The following is a 22404-nucleotide window of genomic DNA, read 5'->3' as shown; positions in this document are numbered from 1 at the left end:
CAAAGGTTTGCGCCAATTTGTAAACCTGTTTACGGAACACACACAAGCTCTTAAGGCATTAAATTGTTACGTTAGTGACAACAACCCCCTATTGTCCGCACTCCTTTTGCGTAAAATGGACCAGGAACTACGTAAAAAACTTGAATCGTTCCGTTCCAGTCAAACCGAAGATCCAGTTACTCATTCATTACCAGAAATTGGTGAAATAATAAAATTTCTTAACCAAGAATGTTCGCAGACAGAAGATGCTAACATACATAACATGTCATCGGCCCACAGAAGCGTTCAACCTTCACCTCACAAAACCATACCAAAAAAGGTGCATTTCCGGTCTGACGTAGGCCTAGCCATGGTAGCTACTTCGAGATCTAATGCTCCCCCCTCTCATAGCTCTCAGACTAAAAATAGTCCTGTCTATAACAAATGTTTTGTTTGTAACAAAAATGATCACAAAGTTTACACTTGTGACGTATTTCAAAATAAATCTCCTCGAGAGCGACACGCCATTGTTAAAAAACATAATCGTTGTTTTTCTTGCTTGGGTGAACATAGCTCCAAAGAATGCCGCTCTCAGTTCACTTGTCGCACATGTAAACAGCGACACCACTCTCTCTTACACCTTGGTGATAATAATCAAACCTCTCAGATGTCTTTTCGACCTCAAGGTCAAAGAACTTCCCCGACCACTTCAGGTCCATCTCACACTCAGACTGGTGATGTTAATTCACAAGCCTCTATCTCCGCCACTGTCGTGGATGTAAGCAATTATTCTGCCCAAAATAACTCATGTACGACTTCGGGTAATTATACTGTATTACTCGGCACCGCCTTGGTCAAGTTGACTTCCCCTCAGGGTATCTCTCATGTGTTTCGTGCTCTACTAGATACTGGCAGTATGTGTGATCTGCTCTCAGAACGCGCTGCGAATCTCCTGAATATAAAACGCCAGTCTTCTCAACTCAAAATATCTGGTCTTTCTCAAATGGCTTCCTGTACTAAAGGGTCAACTTACTTGAATCTTGAAACTCTCTCAGGTCGAGTAATAGCCACTGACCATCAATTCCATATTCTTGATAAGATTTCCGTCGACTTACCTCGCTCCCCTATATCACCGGAAGTGCTAACAAAAATCAAGCCCTATGTTCTAGCTGATCCTACTTTTCACTTGCCTGGTGGCATTGACGTGCTTATAGGTAGTTCTCTGCTACCCCTCCTCTGGACTCATGAAAGTTACTCCCTCGGCACGCACATGCCTCATGTGATAGGTACTCATCTTGGCTTTATTCTGATGGGTAAAGCTCCCTGTGCAACTAACTCGGAACCCGTGTCAGGTTTTGCGATCTCTCTTCTCTCTGTTAGTGATAATTCACTACACTCTTCCCTGCAACGTTTTTGGCAACAGGAGGAACCCCCTCACTTCCAGGTTAAGTCACAGGAAGAGCTTCTTTGTGATGAATACTATAAAAAATCACACTCTCGTGATCAATCAGGTCGTTATGTTGTGCGACTTCCGTTCAAGACGGACCCCTCCATTCTAGGCCAATCTAGGCCCATTGCTGAAAAGCGCTTGTTGTCTATTGAGCAGAAATTTAAAGCTCAACCCCATTTTTCACACTTGTATAAGACGTTCATGTCTGAATATCAAACTCTCGGCCATATGACAAAACTAGATTTTGTTGAAGACATACACCCACACTACTTCCTACCTCATCATGGGGTACTGAAGGACTCTAGCACGACCAATTTAAGGACAGTGTTTGACGCCAGTAGCAAAACCAGTTCCGGTCACTCCTTAAACGATATTCTTTTGACAGGACGTAAATTACAAACTGACATTTGTGACGTAATTTTGAACTTCCGCTCTCATAAAATTGTGTTTTCATGTGACATTCGGCAAATGTACCGCCAAATACAAGTGCACCCTGACGATCAAAAGTTTCAACTGATTCTGTGGCGTGACGACCCTTCAAAGGAAATCTCTACGTTTCAACTTACTACCGTCACCTACGGCATGAACAGCTCCCCCTACCTTGCTATTAAAACTTTAATGCAGTTAGCGGAAGACGAAGGTGATGCCTTCCCTCAGGCTTCTCACTCTCTACGTCATCACACCTACGTGGACGACATTATCACGGGTGCTGACTCCGTTGAGGCTGCTCTTGAACTACAGGACCAACTTATCCAACTTCTACATCGTGGTGGCTTTGAACTTCGCAAGTGGGCCTCCAACTCCTCTGCTCTTCTAGAAAAATTTCCTTCGGAACATCTAGAGACTCCAAGTTTCCTGCAAGACGCTCAGCTTCCCCAGTACTCCATCCTAGGTCTCCATTGGTCTCCTGAAGAAGACTGTTTCTGTTACGCTTTCAACCCCCCGTCTGAAAAGCTGACTAAGCGCTCCGTGCTCAGCTTTATTGCCAAACTATATGACCCCTGTGGATTTTTGTCCCCATTAATCATGGTAGCAAAATGCTTCATGCAATTACTATGGACTCAAGGTCTTAATTGGGACGACCATCTCCCTTCTGATCTCGCACATAAGTGGCATGTGTTCACTAGTAACACTAAAGACCACCTCGGTCAAATTAAGATCCCCCGAGCATTTCCGCTCGCTCACTCCTCTGATATCGAGCTTCACGGTTTCTGTGATGCATCGGAATGCGGTTATGCCGCGGTAGTGTATTTCCGGTGTGAATCTAGTGACAAAACAGTCATTGTGAAACAAATATTGTCTAAGACTCGTGTTGCCCCGTTAAAAAAGGTAACTTTACCCCGCTTGGAATTGTGTGCAGCTCACCTCTTATCAAAACTAGTGCATTATTGTGAAAAACAATTTAACTCTCTTACTACGAATACCACTGTATTGTGGAGTGACTCATCTGTAGTTCTTACTTGGCTACAAACCCCTCCATACAGACTAAAGACCTTTGTGGCTAATCGTGTAGCCCAAGTGCAAGAAATCATTCCCAGTTATCAGTGGCGGCACATAAAAGGGACGGAAAACCCCGCTGATTGTGCCTCACGAGGAATTCTAGCCTCATCTCTCATTGACCATCCCTTATGGTGGACTGGCCCACCATGGTTACAGCTCCCTGCGGCCAACTGGCCCCCCTCATGTTTTTCGCCGTCTGAACTCACTCCCACGGACGAAATTAAAGAAACTCCTCTTAGTGTACTTAGTGCAACAGTCGCCCCTTCGGAATGGGACTTATTGTCTAAATATTCATCTTGGTTGAAACTAACCCGTGTGCTAGCTTATGTACTACGATTCATAAACTATTCCAGGTCTAAAAACAAACTCTCTGGACACTTAAAACTCAGTGAATTAAATCTAGCGGAAGTGACAATTTTTAAACTAGTGCAAAAACTCCATTTCAGTGCGGATATTAAATTATTGAACAAAGGCTCAATATGTTCTGCACAATTACAGAAACTCACCCCCTTCCTCGACCCTAATGGTCTCATACGCGTCGGTGGCCGATTGTCACATTGTTCGCTTGCTCATGACATACGTCACCCTATTGTTCTACCCAAGTCTCATACTGTAGTGAATTTGCTTATAGACTTTTACCACCAGGTACACTTGCACTCAGGTCCGCAACTAACTCAATCACTACTCGCCCGAAAAGTGTGGATTCTATCGGCCAGGAGCGTTATCCGCTCGCGCATATTTAAGTGTCTTGTGTGCTTTAAAAATAAACCACGAAACAAAATCCCTCTAATGGGTGATTTACCTGCTCATCGGGTCAATCCTACTCGTCCATTCTCATCTACAGGCGTAGATTACGCCGGACCATTTAGTGTTCGCGTTTGCAGTCTCAAAGCTCTTAGACAGATTAAGGTCTATTTGTGTATTTTTATCTGCATGGCTACCAAAGCTATTCATATAGAGGTAGTCACCGATCTTACCACCTCAGGCTTCATTGCCGCTCTCACACGTTTTGTGTCGAGACGCGGACTCTGTTCCGATCTGTATTCTGACTGCGGAACCAACTTTGTTGGTGCAAACTCGGAATTACGCAAGGTAATCCGTGAAACCATCCTTACACCTGATTCGCAGGACAAAATTGTTCATTTCACCACCCCCAAAGGAATTAACTTCCATTTCAACCCCCCCTCTGCACCTCATCAAGGTGGCTTATGGGAAAGTGCCGTTAAAAGTGCAAAATACCATCTGAAACGGGTAATTGGTGAAACCATTTTAACTTTAACCCAATTTCAAACTTTGTCCATTCAAGTAGAGGCAATGCTAAACTCGCGCCCTCTTACAGCTCTTAGTTCAGACCCTTCCGAAATTTCTGTGCTGACCCCTGGACATTTCCTCATCGGAGCTCCATTAGTTGCCCTGCCGGAACCTCACCTGTCTGAAGTGCCCTTCAATCGTCTTCGTCAGTGGCAGCTTGTCCAGGCTTTTCACCAGCGTATCTGGAGGCGTTGGCAGCTTGAATATCTCCACTCCCTCCAGCAGCGATCCAAGTGGACCACCCCTCATGAGAATTTGAAGACCGGAGACTTGGTGCTCATTCACTCCAATTCACCTCCACTCACCTGGCCTCTTGGACGCATCGTCTCCACTCACCCTGGCGCTGATGGAACAGTTCGAGTCGTCACAGTGAAGACAGCTTCTGGGACTTTCACACGGCCTGTTCACAAGGTCTTCCCTCTGCCATGCAATGAAGACTAAGTCCAAGAACCTACTCTATGTACATATTAGATTTAAGTGTGGTTTACGTTTGCTCTTGTGTTTTTTAATTAATTGTCTGTTGAAGCTGTAATGCTTCAAGGGGGCCGGAATGTTCGGTATTCATATTTTTAGAGTATTTAGAAATTAATCATTATGTTAATTAAGTCACTGGTTAATTAATCATGCTAATGTGTATATAAATCACCACATTTATTGTAATATTATTTAGTCTCAGTAACAATTTATTGTAAATAGACTCCCGCTTTCAATATTCAAATGAGATTGCTAAGCCTGCTCGAATTTCCCGCCACAGTAAGGCCTATTTTCCTGTACTACATACCCATGAATCACCTGACGCCGTGTTTGCTTCAATCGCATTTCCTATTGGCCATCGAATTCCTAGACCCCTCTAAACCACAATTGCATTTTTCAAAGTGTGAAGCCGGCGATCGGCGTCTGTCTGTCCACGGTCGGCGTCCATAACTCACGGTGTATTCCGTTTCTCGTATCTCGGGACATTAATTGCCCATTTTACCTCTCTTAAACGTATTTTTAGGCTATAGATTAATTATATCTGGCCTCCCTCTCCTCTATAGTACATTTAACTATATATACATTTTAATTTCCCCCTTTTGTTTGTGATTAAATTACTTAAATTGTGATCTAGTGCTTTCAGACTCTTCAAACCTCAAGACAGTGTGTGCGCGTCCGTGTATTACTTCTAGACTTTCCGTACGTTTTCACCGTGACTTCCGCGTATTAGTGAGCTCTTTGTGATTATGAACTTGGGTGCGTTGCGTACTCCAAAATTCTACAAAACAGAAGCACTCGGTCTAAGGACTCCGCCATCCGCCATCGTTCCACCATAGACGACGCCGCTGCCATACTCTCCACCTTTGGACAATTGGACTCAAGGTACAACCTTAAAGTTTTGTGTGTGTTTTAATTAGACTCTAAAACTAATCTCATTTGCCTCTCACAAGACATTTTATTCCATCTCGGGACCTCAGTGCCCTTCAAATTGCAGATTCGCCATTTTTCTCTAATTTAATTATTATTCTCTTGAACTATTAATTAGTTCTGGTCCTTCGAGTTATTAATTATTTTCATTTTCACCCATTACGCCCCCAACAATTACATTTGCTAGCATATGTAATCTTTGGTTTTATCTATGGTAGAAGTCTTGGGTTCGTTCTCAGATGTTTTTCTCAGAAATCAAGCCATGCTGTGCGGATGACATCAATATGTTACAGTGTTTGGACGAGTTCCAGAAGCCTTCGACCCGTTGATTCTATGCGTAGAAGGGCTGTAATGCTGTAATGTTGCTCTGTGTACGTATCCTTGTATTGGCCGCCTCGTGAGGAAGTGGTCGCGGTCTACAACCACTAGTCACCAGACTTCGCATATTGTGTGTTACTTTCATCTCACTTGAGGTTGTGAATCAGCAGCTGCGAAACCAGTTGTTACAGAAACCTCTCACTTTTTCAGAGTTTCAAAATGCAATCTTTACTGTAAAACAGTTGCAAATATGGAGATCAAATTACAATTATGTTAACCTCTTTACAATATCCTCCTAATCCAAAAATGGCTGTTTTTGCTGCGGTATGACGAAAATTAAATTAAAAACTATAAAACTATCAAACATTTCTTGCATACATACAGTATCACAAAAATGGACGTAACATATTGTAATTATACAAAGCCAAAAATGTTTTTCATTTTCGTATGCAACTCCTAATTATACAGTACTCTTTTAATGTGTTTGTCTTCTTTGCTTGATTTTTTTTTTCTTTATGAAGTATTTGTCGTTTTGGCAATGATTATATTAAACGACAATACAACTTTTTGCTTCAACACTCAGTATTGTCATGTAAATAGTTGATGAATACTTTGTAGTTCCTAAGAGTAGTTTTTACTTTCGTCATTTCTACAATCGTTTGAGCATTAAGATAACCAATAACCACAGAGACTAGGGAACAAGGGTTTACCTAGTTTGTGCAATAACGTATGTGGTGTGTCGCAGGTCTCAGTCTTTCTGATGCGAGGACCGTACAATGTTATTGAGATCATCGGGGAGGTTTCCATAGTTTACACGGCAAGACTTTTTCCATCAGACACTATAACACGTTTGTAAGGAATAGTGGTCCAGACAAAATTCACCAATCTAATTTTCCACAGTCACCCTCGCAGGGCAAAGTTACGCAATACCGCGACCTCACGCCGCTACCTCGGCTTTGCTGTCTTGTTCAGTTGTGCTATTGTTAGGCAATACTCCATTGTTTTGGTGTGCCTCAGGGATCTCAACTCACTTTGGTTTTGTTTTCGTCTCGCTTCTAGGATTACATGGCTTGCTTAATTCAACCCCCGCCATTCACAGCCGTAACCGACTTACCCAGTACACATCGGTAAACACTTGGATTTTATTACCAATCCATTCAAAAGTTGACAGAAAAATTGTCATTTTGACTTTCTCCCTCATACATATTATATGGAGAAAGTATTGTTTTCGTATTTTTTTTTAGTTTGAGTTTTGAGTGGATATATCCGTTTTGGGTCCCCCTGAACGCAAAATAAGTCGTTTTCGAAGTGATGTCTCTGTGTGTGAGTCCATCTATGGATGTGTACAGAGCTACAGACCACACCTGTTGTTCGATTTTGATGAAATTTGGTATGTAGGTACTAATCCATAGTTTATACAGGCGTTTTTCATTTTTTCAAAATTTGGATTTTAAGGGTAATTTTCCCATAAAAACCATAAAATAACTGAAAAATATGATTTTCTAAAAAATAACCCGTGCGATTTTGAAAAAAAATTAGTATGTTATAATCTTTTAAATTTAGAACTAAATGGTACAAATCCCATTTCCGTAAAAAATACGGTTTTGTTATTTTCTCATAAAATAAAAAATTACGGGTTTTAGGAAAAAAGCTGGTGTTGATTAAAATTAATGTGTTATGGTACTTATAATTCTAAACAAAATAGTGCAACACAATTGTGACACAATTGCTGTAACAATTATGGTTCAAAAGTTATTGCAACTTTTGTGATTTTTCCTTACAAAAAAATATCATAGTTACTCCCACCGCTTATCCATGATAAAGGTTGTTGACAAGTTTGTGGGAGAAAGTATGTTTCAGATTGCTGATACCGTTTATTACTTCTTTGTTATCAAAAATAATTAGACTATGCTTGCAGGCTTTTTAGCGGAAGTCACTTGAAGTTGAAGTTGTGAAATTCATTTAATTGTACAAGAAGGAATAAAAATTAGAAAATACGTTTTAGCGTCTAAATAGAACATCATTGTCTTTTAGTTAAATGTCTATAAAGTATATTAGCTCGTCCAAGTACGCTTTTGTACTGTAGTATGTAGATCTAAGGCTGTAACTCTTTGGTAGAAATAACTTAATCCTGTTCGTAATCCCTTTGTAAACCAATCAACAATATTTTTTTATATTTAAGATGGTAGGCTATTTTTTTCCAATTCAGTTACTTTACACATACAAGTTAAAACATATAATATATACCTTTGTCCATAAATCACTGAGTTGCTATAGAAGGAACATCAAAAAAATGTTATCCTATGTTATAGCCTTATATGTTTTTGGAGTTGTGTTATAGTTATATAGTATTATTGATGAACTTTGTGTGTTTGATGACAGCCGGCGCAAGTGTCACTGCTACGACGGTGGACATCGCTGGAGGCGATGGGTGACGTCACTACAGACCTGGACTGTACCCACCGTGTCACCATGTCCACCACGGACGACGTCGACCATCGACTTCCTTCCCCTGAGGAGCAGGTCCACGCCATCGCGCTCAAGTAAGCTAAACAGCATTCGTTATGTTGTACAACATACTTCGCTTACAACAATACACTATAAACACTCACCTTACATGCTGGTTAGGGTAGTAGAGACATGGGATGTCAAAGAACCTCTACATGTTAAGATAAAAATAATTTTCACTACGTTTTAATCAAATATTCAAAATTATTCTTGACAATATAATATACCGGGTGTCCGAAAAAGAACTCCGTAGTCTTAAAAATACCTCACGATAGTATTAGAATAAATGGATGAGTAATAATCCTTTGGTGCTGTAGAGTATACTTAAAAGTTTTATTTTGGAACATTAGCAATAAATTTGTTACACCTTTTTGACCTTGAGCGTAGTTATTATAGTAAATAATAATAATAATAAAATAATGATAAAAATTAGTAAAAATTGATTGGATATCTGCAGGGCTACAAATGGTTCGCATATCGAGGTGTACTAGTGTTAAAAAAATGGTTACTTCATTACCTTTCATTTTAATTTAATGTATCAGCTATTGTAATTTGTATATTGTACAATAAATAAATAATTTTTAAAACTAGGGAGTTATTTTTTGGACATCTCGTATAATAAAACAATTTATATAAAAATTTAGATTTGGAAATTGGAAAAATGTGTATTGGGGAAGCAGTCAGAGCAGCCTTCTAAGCCTAATATAATATGTCTCTGCACTCGATGAAGAAATGGATGTAAGCAGCAGTAAATAGGATGGATGGTAACAAAAATAACTAAGTTTTATCAGGCTGGATAACCTTTTTTTGTTTAGATAATGTTTAAAACATATACTTTTTGTTTGGGATCTTAAAAGCTAGATAAAATAAATAATTGTCTATAAAATAATAATCTCACTTCAGGTGATTTTTGTCAACTGCAAAAGTTTTTGTATGAGATATAATTCTGAGGATCAACAACAAACAAAAACTATCAAGAACATTGTTAAGAACAACATAACATTTTCAGTATATTTAGGAGTATTTAAAGTACTAAACTGCAATATATAATGTGTATACTGGAATCTCTGCACTTTGACATACTAAACTGATGGTTGGTGCACCCAGGTTCCCGTCGGAGATGGTGACGGTGGATGTAAGCGGTCGCAGTTTCAGTCGAATGTCTCATCTGCGCCGCTCACTGGTGCATGTACCTGGCGAAGACACCAGGAGGAGGTCTCGGCGCAGACCACGAGGCAAACGGCGCAACACCATCGCAGGCGTCGACACCAAGGAACTCGCTCAGGCTTGCGGGTATGTTTCAACCACATAAATATCACTAAAAGACATTTATGTTCTAATATAGGTTGCTGTACAGCTCTTTGAAAAACCTAAAACTTATCATTACTGCAAGAAAATTATAATGCACATCTAATGAAAACATGATACCTTTATCCTCTATACTTTAGGCATTAGTGATTTGATTTAAATGTTTGACTACTGTATTACCTTTGAATATTGATAAAACTAGACATTACATCTCCATGTTAAAGTTGTCGCCAGTTTTAAAATCAAAATTGTCATAGTTGTTTCTGAGGATCAACAGCAACACAAAACTATCAAGAATATTGTTAAGAACAGCATAACATTTTCAGTATGTTTAGGAGTATTCAATATTTAAAGTGTAAAACTTCAAACTTCAGTATATATACTGGAATCTCTCCACTTTGACATACCGAGTGAGCCACCGACAGTTTGTTCTGATGTAAATTACTGACATCTGTCAAATACACAAATAAGTTTTTTACCAAGTCAAATTGATAGACCGACTTATTGTGAGCTATAGAAACTGTTTCTTATGACCCACTAACTATGTCAGCAACAAAAGATAAGTTAGAAAATCAAATTTTAGAGACTGGCTCACTCAACTATGTTCTAATCCTTAATCCATATAGATGGAATGTCTACATCAGTGTTTAGTAGCCAATGCTACATAAGAAAGAGAAAATGTTCAAATCTGATCATGTACAATTTTGAAGCAATCCAGTTTACTTTTGGGCTTGAATTCATGTCATACTAGATGCTAAAGGTTGATAACATTGAAAAGTTTCTCTTACTTGGGCTTATATTCATGTCATACCAGATGCTAAAGGTTGACAAAATTGAAAAGTTTCTCTTACTTGGGCTTATATTCATGTCATACCAGATGCTAAAGGTTGACAAAATTGAAAAGTTTCTGTTACCTTCTGACTATGTCTGAACAGTTACCTTCTGTTCTTCACAAATGACAAGTTAAGGTATGCATGCTTAGGAAAGAATTAACATGATTGAGTTTATTCATTTATCTAGTTTAATCCTCAACACTTACATTACAAAAATGATTAATTGCTAAATTATTATTGTCTTAAACGCTTCTATTAAATTGTACTGCAGTAGTCTTGAAACTGTTAACTTATGTTATAAAATAAATTTGGAAAACTCTATAAAAGAAATACAAAATACTACCACTGACTTAATAACCATTGCAGAAAGCAAGTTGAAGCTTTTTAACCGACTTCCCCACTACCAACAAAAGGAGGAGGTTCTCAATTTGTTTGTGGCGATGTTTTTTTTTTTCTATGTATGTTCACCAATTTCTCTGTGATTCTTTTACCGATCAGTGTGGTTCCACCGCCAAAATAACCAGGAGAGTTTCTATTAGGTACCTTATATATTATGTTTAAGTATAATATTTGTTTCGGTGAAAAATTCTGAAAACCTTAAATATTCAACATTTATTTTGTTTACATTTGTGCAGATTGTTTACATTTGTGCAGAGAAGGCAATAAATAATAATAACATTCCTACAGCTGTTAGTTGAAACCATTTAAATGAAGCTACAGACAACAGTTGCTTCATATTGATCAATAAACTATCTCTTGCCATGGAGCCTAAATGAATTACATTGAGAAAAATGCATTTTGTTTTGGTTACTATAAAACATGTATTTTAACGTTTGACCTGATTTGTGTATACAGTAATTCTGTTTTTAGTATTGAATATTCTGACTTACAAAAACATATATGTTTCAGTGAATAGCTGTATGATATTGACAAATAAAGGTGTATTGTGAAAACCGAAGTATTCGTAAAACAGGTCTAAATATAAATTAAATGCAATTATTCCTTACACGACCTTAGAAGTGTGACAGTGCATAATCGTCAATTGTCTTAAAAGTGTTAAATATTTTAATTACTAAACATGCATTTGCAGGTGTGGAATGTTTATTGATATTCTCTACCCAGTTACTATATCATATCAATACCATTATGCCTGCTTCGGAAAGTCCTAGAGGAAGATGATTTGCAATCTCGACTAGGCTATATCTTGATCAAACAAAACCACCTACATGGCTTGCACCACTTTTAGCTGAACCAATCTTTCATATACATATTTCATTTGCAGATGTGGAATGTTTATTAATATTCTCTACCCAGTTACTATAACATATCAATACTATTATGCCTGCTTCGGAAAGTCCTAGAGGAAGATGATTTGCAATTTCGACTAGGCTATATCTTGAGCAAACAACACCCCCTACACGACTTACACTACTTTTAGCTGAACCAATCTTTCATATAATATTTTCCAAAGGTACTATACGTGTTAACGACCAATTTTCCTCTTTTGAGAGATTTTTTAGTGCTGGTAGCTGAGGAATAACTTTCATATTGTTCCAAAAGGCTTGAGACGTTACTGTATTTCTTTTTATAATGTAGAAGTACACCGATTGCAGGAAAAGATTATGTCTGACATTTTAATGTATCTAGAAAAGACAATTAGTTTTTCATTAGACCTAATGTAATGGACAACTCTTTCTTTCTTAGGGAATATCTAAAAATGTTTATTTTCATACCCATTGATTATGTAACCCGAACAGGTGACTCAAGCAGTTTTAAAATAATGATTGTTCTGTGGAACTTTTGATTGTTTCAAACAGTTTTGCTTCTCAAATAACCTCAAGTAATTAATATATAAAAAATTGTACAGTCACTAAAAATCATGAAATAATTTATTTTTGTAAAAAAATACAACCGGCTTCAAACGCTCTAAAAAGAATGAAATAATTTCAATAAAGTAAACTTTTGTATTAGGCAAGCTCACGTATTTCAAGTCGGGGCTCAAACTGCAAATATGATTGAAATTAAATATTGTGTGTGTATGAATAACATAAATATATAAAAAACACACTGAACTGTTTTGTTTATATATTAAAGGAAATATTTTCTTGTATTTTATGTTTACTTCAGAATAAATGCATTATGAAAATAACACACACAAATGTTGTATATGAATAGGAAAATAATTTAGTTTGATATTATGATAGGGAAAAGAAGCTAGTTTAGTATTAAAACGTTACTTTTCCAAGTTAGAAACATTTAAATGCGTTATAATCCTTTTAAAGATACTCATTAATACCACTATAATGCTGATCTCTGATTACGGTAATAAAATAACACTTAACCCATAACTATGAAAAAGACATGCAGATTAACACCTTTAGTTATGGATAGTCACCTGCAATATGGACACCCTCTTTCAATTTTGTATCAAAAATCATCATACAGCCGCGCCGACTTAAAATACGTGAGCTTGCCTAATACAAAAGTTTACTTTATTGAAATTATTTCATTCTTTTTAGAGCGTTTGAAGTCGGTTGTATTTTTTTACAAAAATAAATTATTACACTTATGGTTTTGGTGAATTGGCACAAAAACAGGAAGCTTATTGTCTTGTAATCTGATACAAACACACAACCATACAACCAATGTTTAGTCACGGTTGTCGTCATTTTACCAGGAATGTGAATGTGAGGTCAGAGTGTTAAATGTTGAATGTTTCTCAGAACACTGAATGTTGTATCAATCAGCTGACTAAAGTAGAAACTGAATCCAACCACCCAACTACTGTTTGGTGGCAATGGTCTCAGTCGTCAGATGTGTACAGGTTATTGTTAGTTACTGATGCCAATGCTATAGGCTAGCTAATCTTGGCTTTTCCTATCTATATAAAATAATATCGAGTTTTACTGATTTTAGCGAATTTCCCTATATAGGGAATAAGCTATTACCGGAGTACTCATGGGAAGACCTGGACCCGGGACCGAATTACTTTTTAGTTCTGAGGTCCCCAGTGGCCAAAAACACCATCCGTTCAAATTCATACATATATATATGTCCGTTAGCGCGATAACTCGCAAAAATTATTTGATTTTGATGAAATTTGGTAGAAACATGTAAACCTACGTAGGCCTATATTCTAACGAGTTCGCGAACCAGCATGATCGGACTATGGGAATGGGGGTTAATGGGGTAAAAATTGGGTTTTCCCATTTTTGACTAAAAACATAAAATTTCACAATTTCTTTCCAGACCATTTTGTAGAGCTTAAAAAGAGAAATAAATTTGTTTATTGAAGCGTTGTTGTATGCCTAATGGTTACGGAGATGATTGAATAAACTTTAAATGTAAAATTCCCATGTTATTCTTATGGAGAATAAACTGTTGTAGTTTGCTTGTTTAAGGATATATTATAATCAAATTTGGCAATTTTGTTTATTTCATACTAAGATATCAACATTTCAATAAAACCACACTTCAATACCTTCCCAGTAGCAGCAAACCTAGGTACTCATTTAAATTATTATTATTTAAATAAGAAATCAATCTGAAAAAAATTCAGGGAATGTTTTAGTAGAAATCCAGCCAGGTAAATGGAAATTCCCTTATTCTGTAGGTTTTCTGTGGTGGGGCTATTTTTACATGTATTTTTCTCGGTTTGTTAACATGTGCTAATAAGAATGCAGTAAATGAAAGTAGTTGTGATACCTAATTATAAACCAGAAAGCTACTACAGAGCAATATCAGCGATCCAATTTACTTGGGTAAGGGTTAATTTACATACAAAAAGTTTCACTTACGTTTTGCTATATTCTATTACTGTTACATTAAGATTTCCAATTTATTAGAAAAAGCAATAAATAATTTAAAGTTATAAGGGGACTTTTTTCCCATACCTAAACAAATTTTTGAGCTAAACAAAAACCAAATTAAGCTTTTTTGAGTTTCATATTTTGGAAAATCTGAACAATTTGGCACCGGTGCACGAGGAAAGTGTTCATTACCAAGATGTGTGCAGATAGAAACATTAATAGTATTTGTGAATCCTCAAACAGTTTAAAAATAATACAATAAATGCTTCCATGATAAATGGTTATGTTTCTATAAAAAATATTCCTGTCAAGAATTTACTCAACCATTTTGGCCTTGCAGAGACTCATCAGAGGGTAACTTTGGAGCGACTCCCGAGCCAGAGCCGAGCCTGGGAGAGAAGAAGTCTCGTGTGGAGTCTCTGAAGGAGTGGGGCATGAGGCTACTGCGGACTAGTGAGCCTGTGGTGAAGCTACGACGAGAGGCGACACGGCGCAAGTGGGACAAGGAGGAACCAACACCTCACTCCAGCAGTGGCAACTGGAGTGCTTCCTCAGACAATGGCTCTACTGCCACGTCTCACCATCCCAGGTACACAACAGCACTAATAAACAACAACAAACTCCTCTTCTACATTACCTCACTCCAGCAGTGGCAACTAGAGTGCTTCCTCAGACAATGGCTCTACTGCCACGTCTCACCATCCCAGGTACACAACAGCACTAATAAACAACAACAAACTCCTCTTCTACATTACCTCACTCCAGCAGTGGCAACTGGAGTGCTTCCTCAGACAATGGCTCTACTGCCACGTCTCACCATCCCAGGTACACAACAGCACTAATAAACAACAACAAACTCCTCTTCTACATTACCTCACTCCAGCAGTGGCAACTGGAGTGCTTCCTCAGACAATGGCTCTACTGCCACCTCTCACCATCCCAGGTACACAACAGCACTAACAAACAACAACAAACTCCTCTTCTACATTACCTCACTCCAGCAGTGGCAACTGGAGTGCTTCCTCAGACAATGGCTCTACTGCCACCTCTCACCATCCCAGGTACACAACAACACTGACAAACAACAACAGACTCCTCTTCTACATTACCTCACTCCAAAACACCTGGGCTGCATTGTCCCTACTTATTGCCTATCTCAGGTAACTGAGATGTCAGTTATAACTCGTTGTAATTTTATTTCACAATCACAATAATACTGTGTCAAGTTAAATTAATGTTTAATGTGTGCTTGTGAATTGTTTTGATTCTGTTAAATAATACTTTGTGTTTACTGATTGTGTCCTAACAAACACACTATGTGTTTTAACTAGTTGTTTAACCGATTCAGTAACAAAATTTATCTCTGTTGTTTTTAACATGCATAATTGTAATAACCTTTTGTGTTGTTATAATGGAGGAGTTTAAGAAATGCTAATCATAAAAGATAAACATGCACATTTTAAAAGAAGTAGGTTTTATTAAAATGAAATCTGTATAAAAATGTGCTTGAAAATTATGCATACTTTGTGTCAAAATATCTCTCGTCTGAGGATAAAGGTAACATTTAGAGTCATTTTGTAAGAACAGAAAAGAGTTTTTGATTACAATTTTAGTTACAAGAATAGTGTATGAGTAATAAAACAATGTTATAGGTCAAGCATAAGCAGTGGCAGTACCTGTCAGAAGCATGGCCGCCGAGGAACAATAATGGTTTCAACTTCTTCTTCCGTTACAAGTGAAAGTACCCTGACACCAGACGATGGGGAGACTTGTTCCATGTATTCTTGTGACACTGAAGGTTACTACACCAGCTTCCACTTGGACTCAGGGCTCAAAACTCTTAGAGAAGAAGAGCCTCTACCAGCATTGCATTCAATGTCAGCTTTGTCCGGTAGCAGGGGCAATGGATCTACACTTACGGCTGATTCAGAGTATGAACTCTTTGGTAAAGGATCTACATCTACGACAGCGAGCTCTGCTGGTACAGTGTGTACCACTCTGCTGCACCCTCAGGCAGCTCCGAGTGTTCCTGAGAGAGTCAACAGCCAGCTGTCTGCGTCCTTGCCTGAGAGAGGAGTCAAGGCACTGCACAGTTTGAGCTCTAAAGATCCAAACGTCAAAGAAACGTCGAGCTTAAAAATAGAAAAGAAAAATTACATTAAGGTTGATTTCAAGAAACTTCAAGAACATAAATCAAACCTTACAAAAGAGAATGTGGCAAAGTTGAAACAGGTAGATGAGAAGAAAGGTATGATAACAGTTGAAGTGCACCACAACGGTGATAGTGAACTAGGACCTGAGAAATGTGGAGACTCTCCAGACTCTGGTCATAATACCTGTAGTTCTCCAGTGGACTCCATCACTAGCCCATCAATTGACTTGGAGATGTCAGAATGCTCAGATTTAGAAGGTATTGACAGGGTGGAGAGGATACGAGTTAAAACCACAATAAATTCAAGTAGAATCCCTTCAATGTGTGTGATCACACCACCTGTGAGTGATGATGAGGTGAGTTTGAATGCCCTAAGAGGACCAGTGGACATGGGTGATTACGTCACAATATCAGATGTCAAGACTCCAGACACTGTTTCTCCGATACTGACTAGAGAAACAGAGTATGTGTCCCTGAATGAATTACCTCCAAACGATTCTCTTGAGCGGAAAAGAAGGCAAGGTGCCAGAGTGACATTGGATTCTGAAGGAAAAGTTGTCTATTCTTCAGACAGTCTCAGGAGAAGAAAAGCCATTCACACAACTCAAACATTCGAACCTGGTCCAAACGTCAATAAGGTCTCAAGTCCTGTAATGCCAAGAGTAGCCAATGTCAGACCAGTTATCACTAGTGAGAGAAGAGCTCAATCATCATCCCCCACGAGGATCATATCTCCCACCTCGACTTTGACCAGGCAAAGATCACAATCACCAGGTGTTTCCATTGGAAATACAAAACAGCAAGCGGATTCAGTCAATTTATCTAGTCAAACAGATTTTAATAGAAAACCATTATCTCCTGTTTCTTCAAATAGGCCAATATCTCCACTAGTGTCGGCATCCAACCAGAGGAATTCCTTGGTAAAAAGTAGAAGTCAACAATATTTTCCAAAATCTTCATATGGAAGCTTGTCCCCAACAAAGCCAATGTCACCATTGGTTTCTTCAGCCAATCAAAAATCACCAAATGAGAGAGATAACTCCAGACCACTGTCTCCCTCAGCGGTTTATCCGAGCCACAGATCAATGTCACCGAAGGCCGTTGTTCGAGCTAAGCAAGTAACCAAAGCGGTCAGCCCCATTACACAAAGGGGAGCCTATGTCAAAGTACAAGAGGAGCACGATGGTGTTGAAGATGATCTTAAAAACATCGTGAAGAGGAGTGATAGTTATCGAATGGCAAACAATGATACAAAATCACCAATCAGTACCAACAGAAAGCAGTTAGGTGTAAACGTAATGGCAGGTCCAAACCTGCTCACAGCAATACAGACTGCTCGGCCAAGCAAAGGTAATATCATCACTAAGTACGATAAAACTGATATTTGGTAGCGTCGCACTGTGTTGTAGTTTTTAAATAGCTTTTTGTGTAAATTTGTTATTCCGTCCATATTCTTACATAGATTTTGAGTTTTAGATGCCTTTAGATCCAGTTAACTCTGTTTTAGTGAATTTAGTTTTGATTATTTAAGAATAAAATAGAATTTTACTTTAAAGAGGCTTGTATTTTCCAGTAGAAAATTGGCCTGAACCTAATCATAGTTGACTTCAAATTACCTACACCTCTATCTGAACTAAGGACGAAGAGACAGAAAATTTTCCTTAACAGCGGAACTGTAGATTCAATTTTTTTTACACCGTATATTAAATATCCTATCCTGCAATTTTAAGTGTCAGGTTCTTGTCAATCTGTAGTTTTTGACGGATAAAAAGTTTACTAATCCTTGTGTAAATTAATATATTTGTTGATTTTGTTCATCCTATTTTGTATGGATATAGGCCTACTTACTTGTTCAGAATTACTCATTTTACTTGTTTCCTGAATTACATTTCAATGTAAAGCTGTGATTTTACACTACCAGTTAGGGCTGTAATTTGTTGGGTTTCTTAGAATGTTAGTAATGTTTTTCATTAATTAATAACTTAAAATTTTACTGAGGAAACATTGCATGTTTATTTTTTGTGTAGATTCGCATCACTGGGAAATTGAAAAAAAAAACTTGGTTTTACATTAATCCACAAAACATAAAATTATGATTAAAGTTAAATATAGTATTATTTTTTAAATTTCAATTAATTGATGTAGTGTCAACTATTATTAGTAGGCTAGGTCTTTTTACTATGTAGATGAAAGTACACGATATGTATTTGATTTGTCGAACATCACTGTTAAATCACCCTTATGTAAATTGAGAGTCCTATTTTATATCTTACTTACATTTTTGTTATTGTTTTATCACATTTCTGACTGAGTATTTGCCTTTTTTGAAAGAAAAAGTGCATCATGCTTTATACAATTTTGTTCCTCACGAAGTCTTAGCTACAATTGATTATTCAATTATGCTATTTATGAACAGACTGATTTCTAACTGATGTTTGCTCATAGTTGTGTCATTAGTTAGATTGTACATGTAACTTTTATCTGTAAGCCTTAAGACGGTGACACACTATCGATCTTTTCCCCGAACAAGACCCCGAACCGAGCAGGGAGAAGGGAGAAGGGAGGTCGAAGGGAGGATGTTCGATAGTGTGTCACGGGTCCGTACACCGATCAAGACGCCGAACAAGACATCAGGCCGAGCAGGGAGACGAGCGCTCTGGAGGCGGTTTTTTGGCGAAAGATCAAAGAAAAGATCGGTCCGATGTACGGTCCGATGTACGATAGTGTGTCACGGTACATTTTTGCCCCGTACATCGTCGCGAGCGCCGCACCGAGCGGCCGCCTGCGCTAGCATTGATAGTTCTGATTTAATATGGCAATTAAACTCTTTAATTGGTAAAATAAATAAATGTTGGGTAATATGTTGCCGTTATATATTATAATCATTTAAGATGTAATGTTTGTGGTTTGTTTGGTCAAGGTTGAAAGTGTAGAAACCGTTAAATCAATTATATCAATAATATTAAGGTTGAATTAAGTAATTGATGTTGACTTAAATTCTTTCAAAAATAATATAAACATTAATATTATTAAAGGCAATTAAAATGATCATTCTGTAACGTTATTTCAATGAATAAAACCAATAGAAATCAATAGATATAACTAAGCATCCTTTCTAGAATATTTTATTTTTGCGACAAGTTTTCAAAATGCGACTTTTAACAATAATTTTTATGTTATAGAAACTTTTTGGCTTTGGCTTTTTGACTCTTTTCCCTCTTCCACGGCACTGTCTCCGCGCTCTCACTCGCACACACTCTCTATCTCTCTCCAAACTTCCTTTTGCCGCGCTCGGTAGAATTCGTCTGGTCTTGGTCATGTTCGGGGAAATGTTCGGAGTAAAATTTTGCTGATATTTATCTCCCTTCTCCCTTCTCCCTGCTCGGTTCGGGGTCTTGATCGGGGAAAAGATCGATAGTGTGTCACCGCCTTTAGTCTGTGTGTTGATTCTGATATGCATGGTTTGTTTTGCACATCCGGCACCTGCTTGACTATGTTCCACAATGCAAAATATCTGAAATTTTTTTTCATAAAAATTGGCTTAGGTGCCACATATTTCATTTTTACATTTATGAGTCACTTAGAAATACATTTTGAAAATTTGTCTGATTTTATGATCAAATAAATACATTTATGTCAAACTTGATTATTTTAAGAGTTGGTATATTTTATTACCATTACTAATTGAGATGGGGACGCAATGGGGTCTATTTTAACCTAATATTATATTATAGGCCTAGTTGCCCTATAATCAATATTACATTCACCGGATTACTTTCAACCACCAAATAATAAACTATTTTTTTTATTTTGATATATTTGAAACATTTGTTGAAACTAACAAAAACCATCCGTCTGTATAAAAAAGGAAAATATTGGATATTGACGATGTTCATACAAAGTCCCTATGAATAAATTCTAAACTAGTTTTTACCTTTCAAATGGGTGTGTAATGTCAAACAGGATTTGTATAGATATAGTTTTTCTCAATTATTTACATGAATTTCCATGTCTATACATCACTATAAGGGCATTGTTCAAAGTTGTTTTTTCAAAAAACTTATTTGTTATTAATATTTTCTAATGATACTTTTATATTTTATTGTTGCTAGTAATAATATTCTTTTGTGATATTTGATATATAAGTTAGGTTTTCCTCATGTTGCAATATGTATAGTGTGTATATGAATGAGAGCATGGGTTTTCTTTGTAGTTCACTTGTCTTTTTGCTTTCTCCAATTGTACATATTTCCTTCTTTGGGTTTCTAACATTTAAGTTAGGCTGATTTTGCTTTGGTGTGGCTCCTAAAAATATATATGTTTTAAAACTAACTTTGATTAAAATTAAAATTACATTTTCCTAACTCTTACTAATTGACAACTAAAAAAGTACCAAAAGTACTCCAAATGTATGTTTTTAATTGAAATTTAATTATAAAATTCAACAACCTTTACATTAAGTGCTAATTGGTTTTGGAATAAATTAACTGTTGGTGGATATTAACTACCGGTACATTTGGTGTTACATCTTCAAAATGTGATAGCTTATGTTTAAACAGATACAAATTAGTCACCCACAACCACAACTGACTGGGAGAATCCTCTTAGTTTTTTTGAGTTATTTAAATACAAATTATTTTGTACAAAATCCAAGGGTAAACATTGTTATCTATAAAAGATTGCCTTGAAGAAGAAAGCAAATGGACAGGTGTTTCTTGGATGATATGGATATTTTATATTTTGTATATATTTTTCTAAGTTGATTTTTTATCTCTGAAATATATTACACTTTACAATAAATCCCTTTGTTTCCCAAGCATTCAATTACCTTGTGTTCACGTTAGGATCTGGCAAGATATAAAGTGTTTATGATAACAGGGGTTTCATCAGTAGATTCTATTATTTAAGTATAAAATAGACAAACTAAAAAAAAAATATTTGTAGTACCTATAGAGCATAAATACATTTATGTAGTAAATAGTAATGTTCAAATTTAAATGACAATTGTTTTTTGAAAGGTTAATTTTTCCTTTGTATCAAAACAGAAAACAATAATGCAAATTGGTCTTAGCATAACTTTTCATAAATTCTGATTTTAGTAAAGTTTTCAAAGTATTTCCTACAAACCAATATTTTACAGTCATTATATTATTCTACTTGTTATGTAACTTAACATGGTGGTTTCTGGGGGACATGGTTTGGCACTGATCTGCTTAGGAGGATTGATATTTTATTACCAGATTAAGAAGCCAAAAAAGGTAAACATAATCCCTGTCACCTGAGCTTGATGAGTTATTATAATCTACTGATTGCTGGGGTGCTTTGGACAGATTAGGCTTCCTCACCAGATTTAGTTTCTGGTTTGAATTTCAGAATAAAACAATGGGACTTTTCAAACATTGGCCTGATATATCATTATGTAACTTGAAGCAGGGTGTCTAGTAGTCGGGAAAATCGGGAAAGTCGGGAATTAGTATTGAATTAAAAAATGGTCTTGAAAGTCGGGATTTAGTCTTAAATTTGATTTCAAAGTCGGGAATTTTCATGATTTTGCCGCGATCGTCGTCTTGGGTTTACGTAACCGCGAATGATGTCTACAAGGCCTCGGGAAATGTTCACGATTTTGCCGCGATAGTGGACGACGACGATGACGTTTCTGAAACCACGGGAGACGACGATGACGTTTCTGTGACAGCGGGAGACTACGATGACGTTTCCGTGACCGCGGGAGATGACGATGACGTTTCCGTGACCGCGGGAGATGACGTTGATGTTTCCACGGGCGAGGGAAATGTTCTCATGATTTTGCCACGATCGCGGAGGACAACGATAACG

General features: G+C 37.2%; 1 protein-coding gene across 1 annotated transcript in view; it reads left to right on the top strand.

Annotated features, from left to right (window-relative positions):
- The window catches only part of LOC128983192 (mucin-2-like), a 150241-nt gene that overhangs the window by 119235 nt on the left and 8602 nt on the right, over positions 1-22404 (top strand). The window contains exons 3-6 of the mRNA XM_054402384.1: positions 8342-8502; positions 9575-9760; positions 14758-15006; positions 16070-17919. Of these exons, the coding sequence (XP_054258359.1) occupies positions 8342-8502; positions 9575-9760; positions 14758-15006; positions 16070-17919 (2446 nt within the window). The remainder of the gene's footprint in view (positions 1-8341; positions 8503-9574; positions 9761-14757; positions 15007-16069; positions 17920-22404) is intronic.

The sequence above is a fragment of the Macrosteles quadrilineatus genome, unplaced genomic scaffold, assembly GCF_028750875.1.
Source record: "Macrosteles quadrilineatus isolate MER2022 unplaced genomic scaffold, UCM_ALF_1.0 Scaffold_1__1_contigs__length_201487025, whole genome shotgun sequence".
Lineage (NCBI taxonomy): Eukaryota > Metazoa > Arthropoda > Insecta > Hemiptera > Cicadellidae > Macrosteles > Macrosteles quadrilineatus.
Note: the sequence above shows the minus strand (reverse complement) of the source record. Positions and strands in the feature narration are given on the sequence as shown.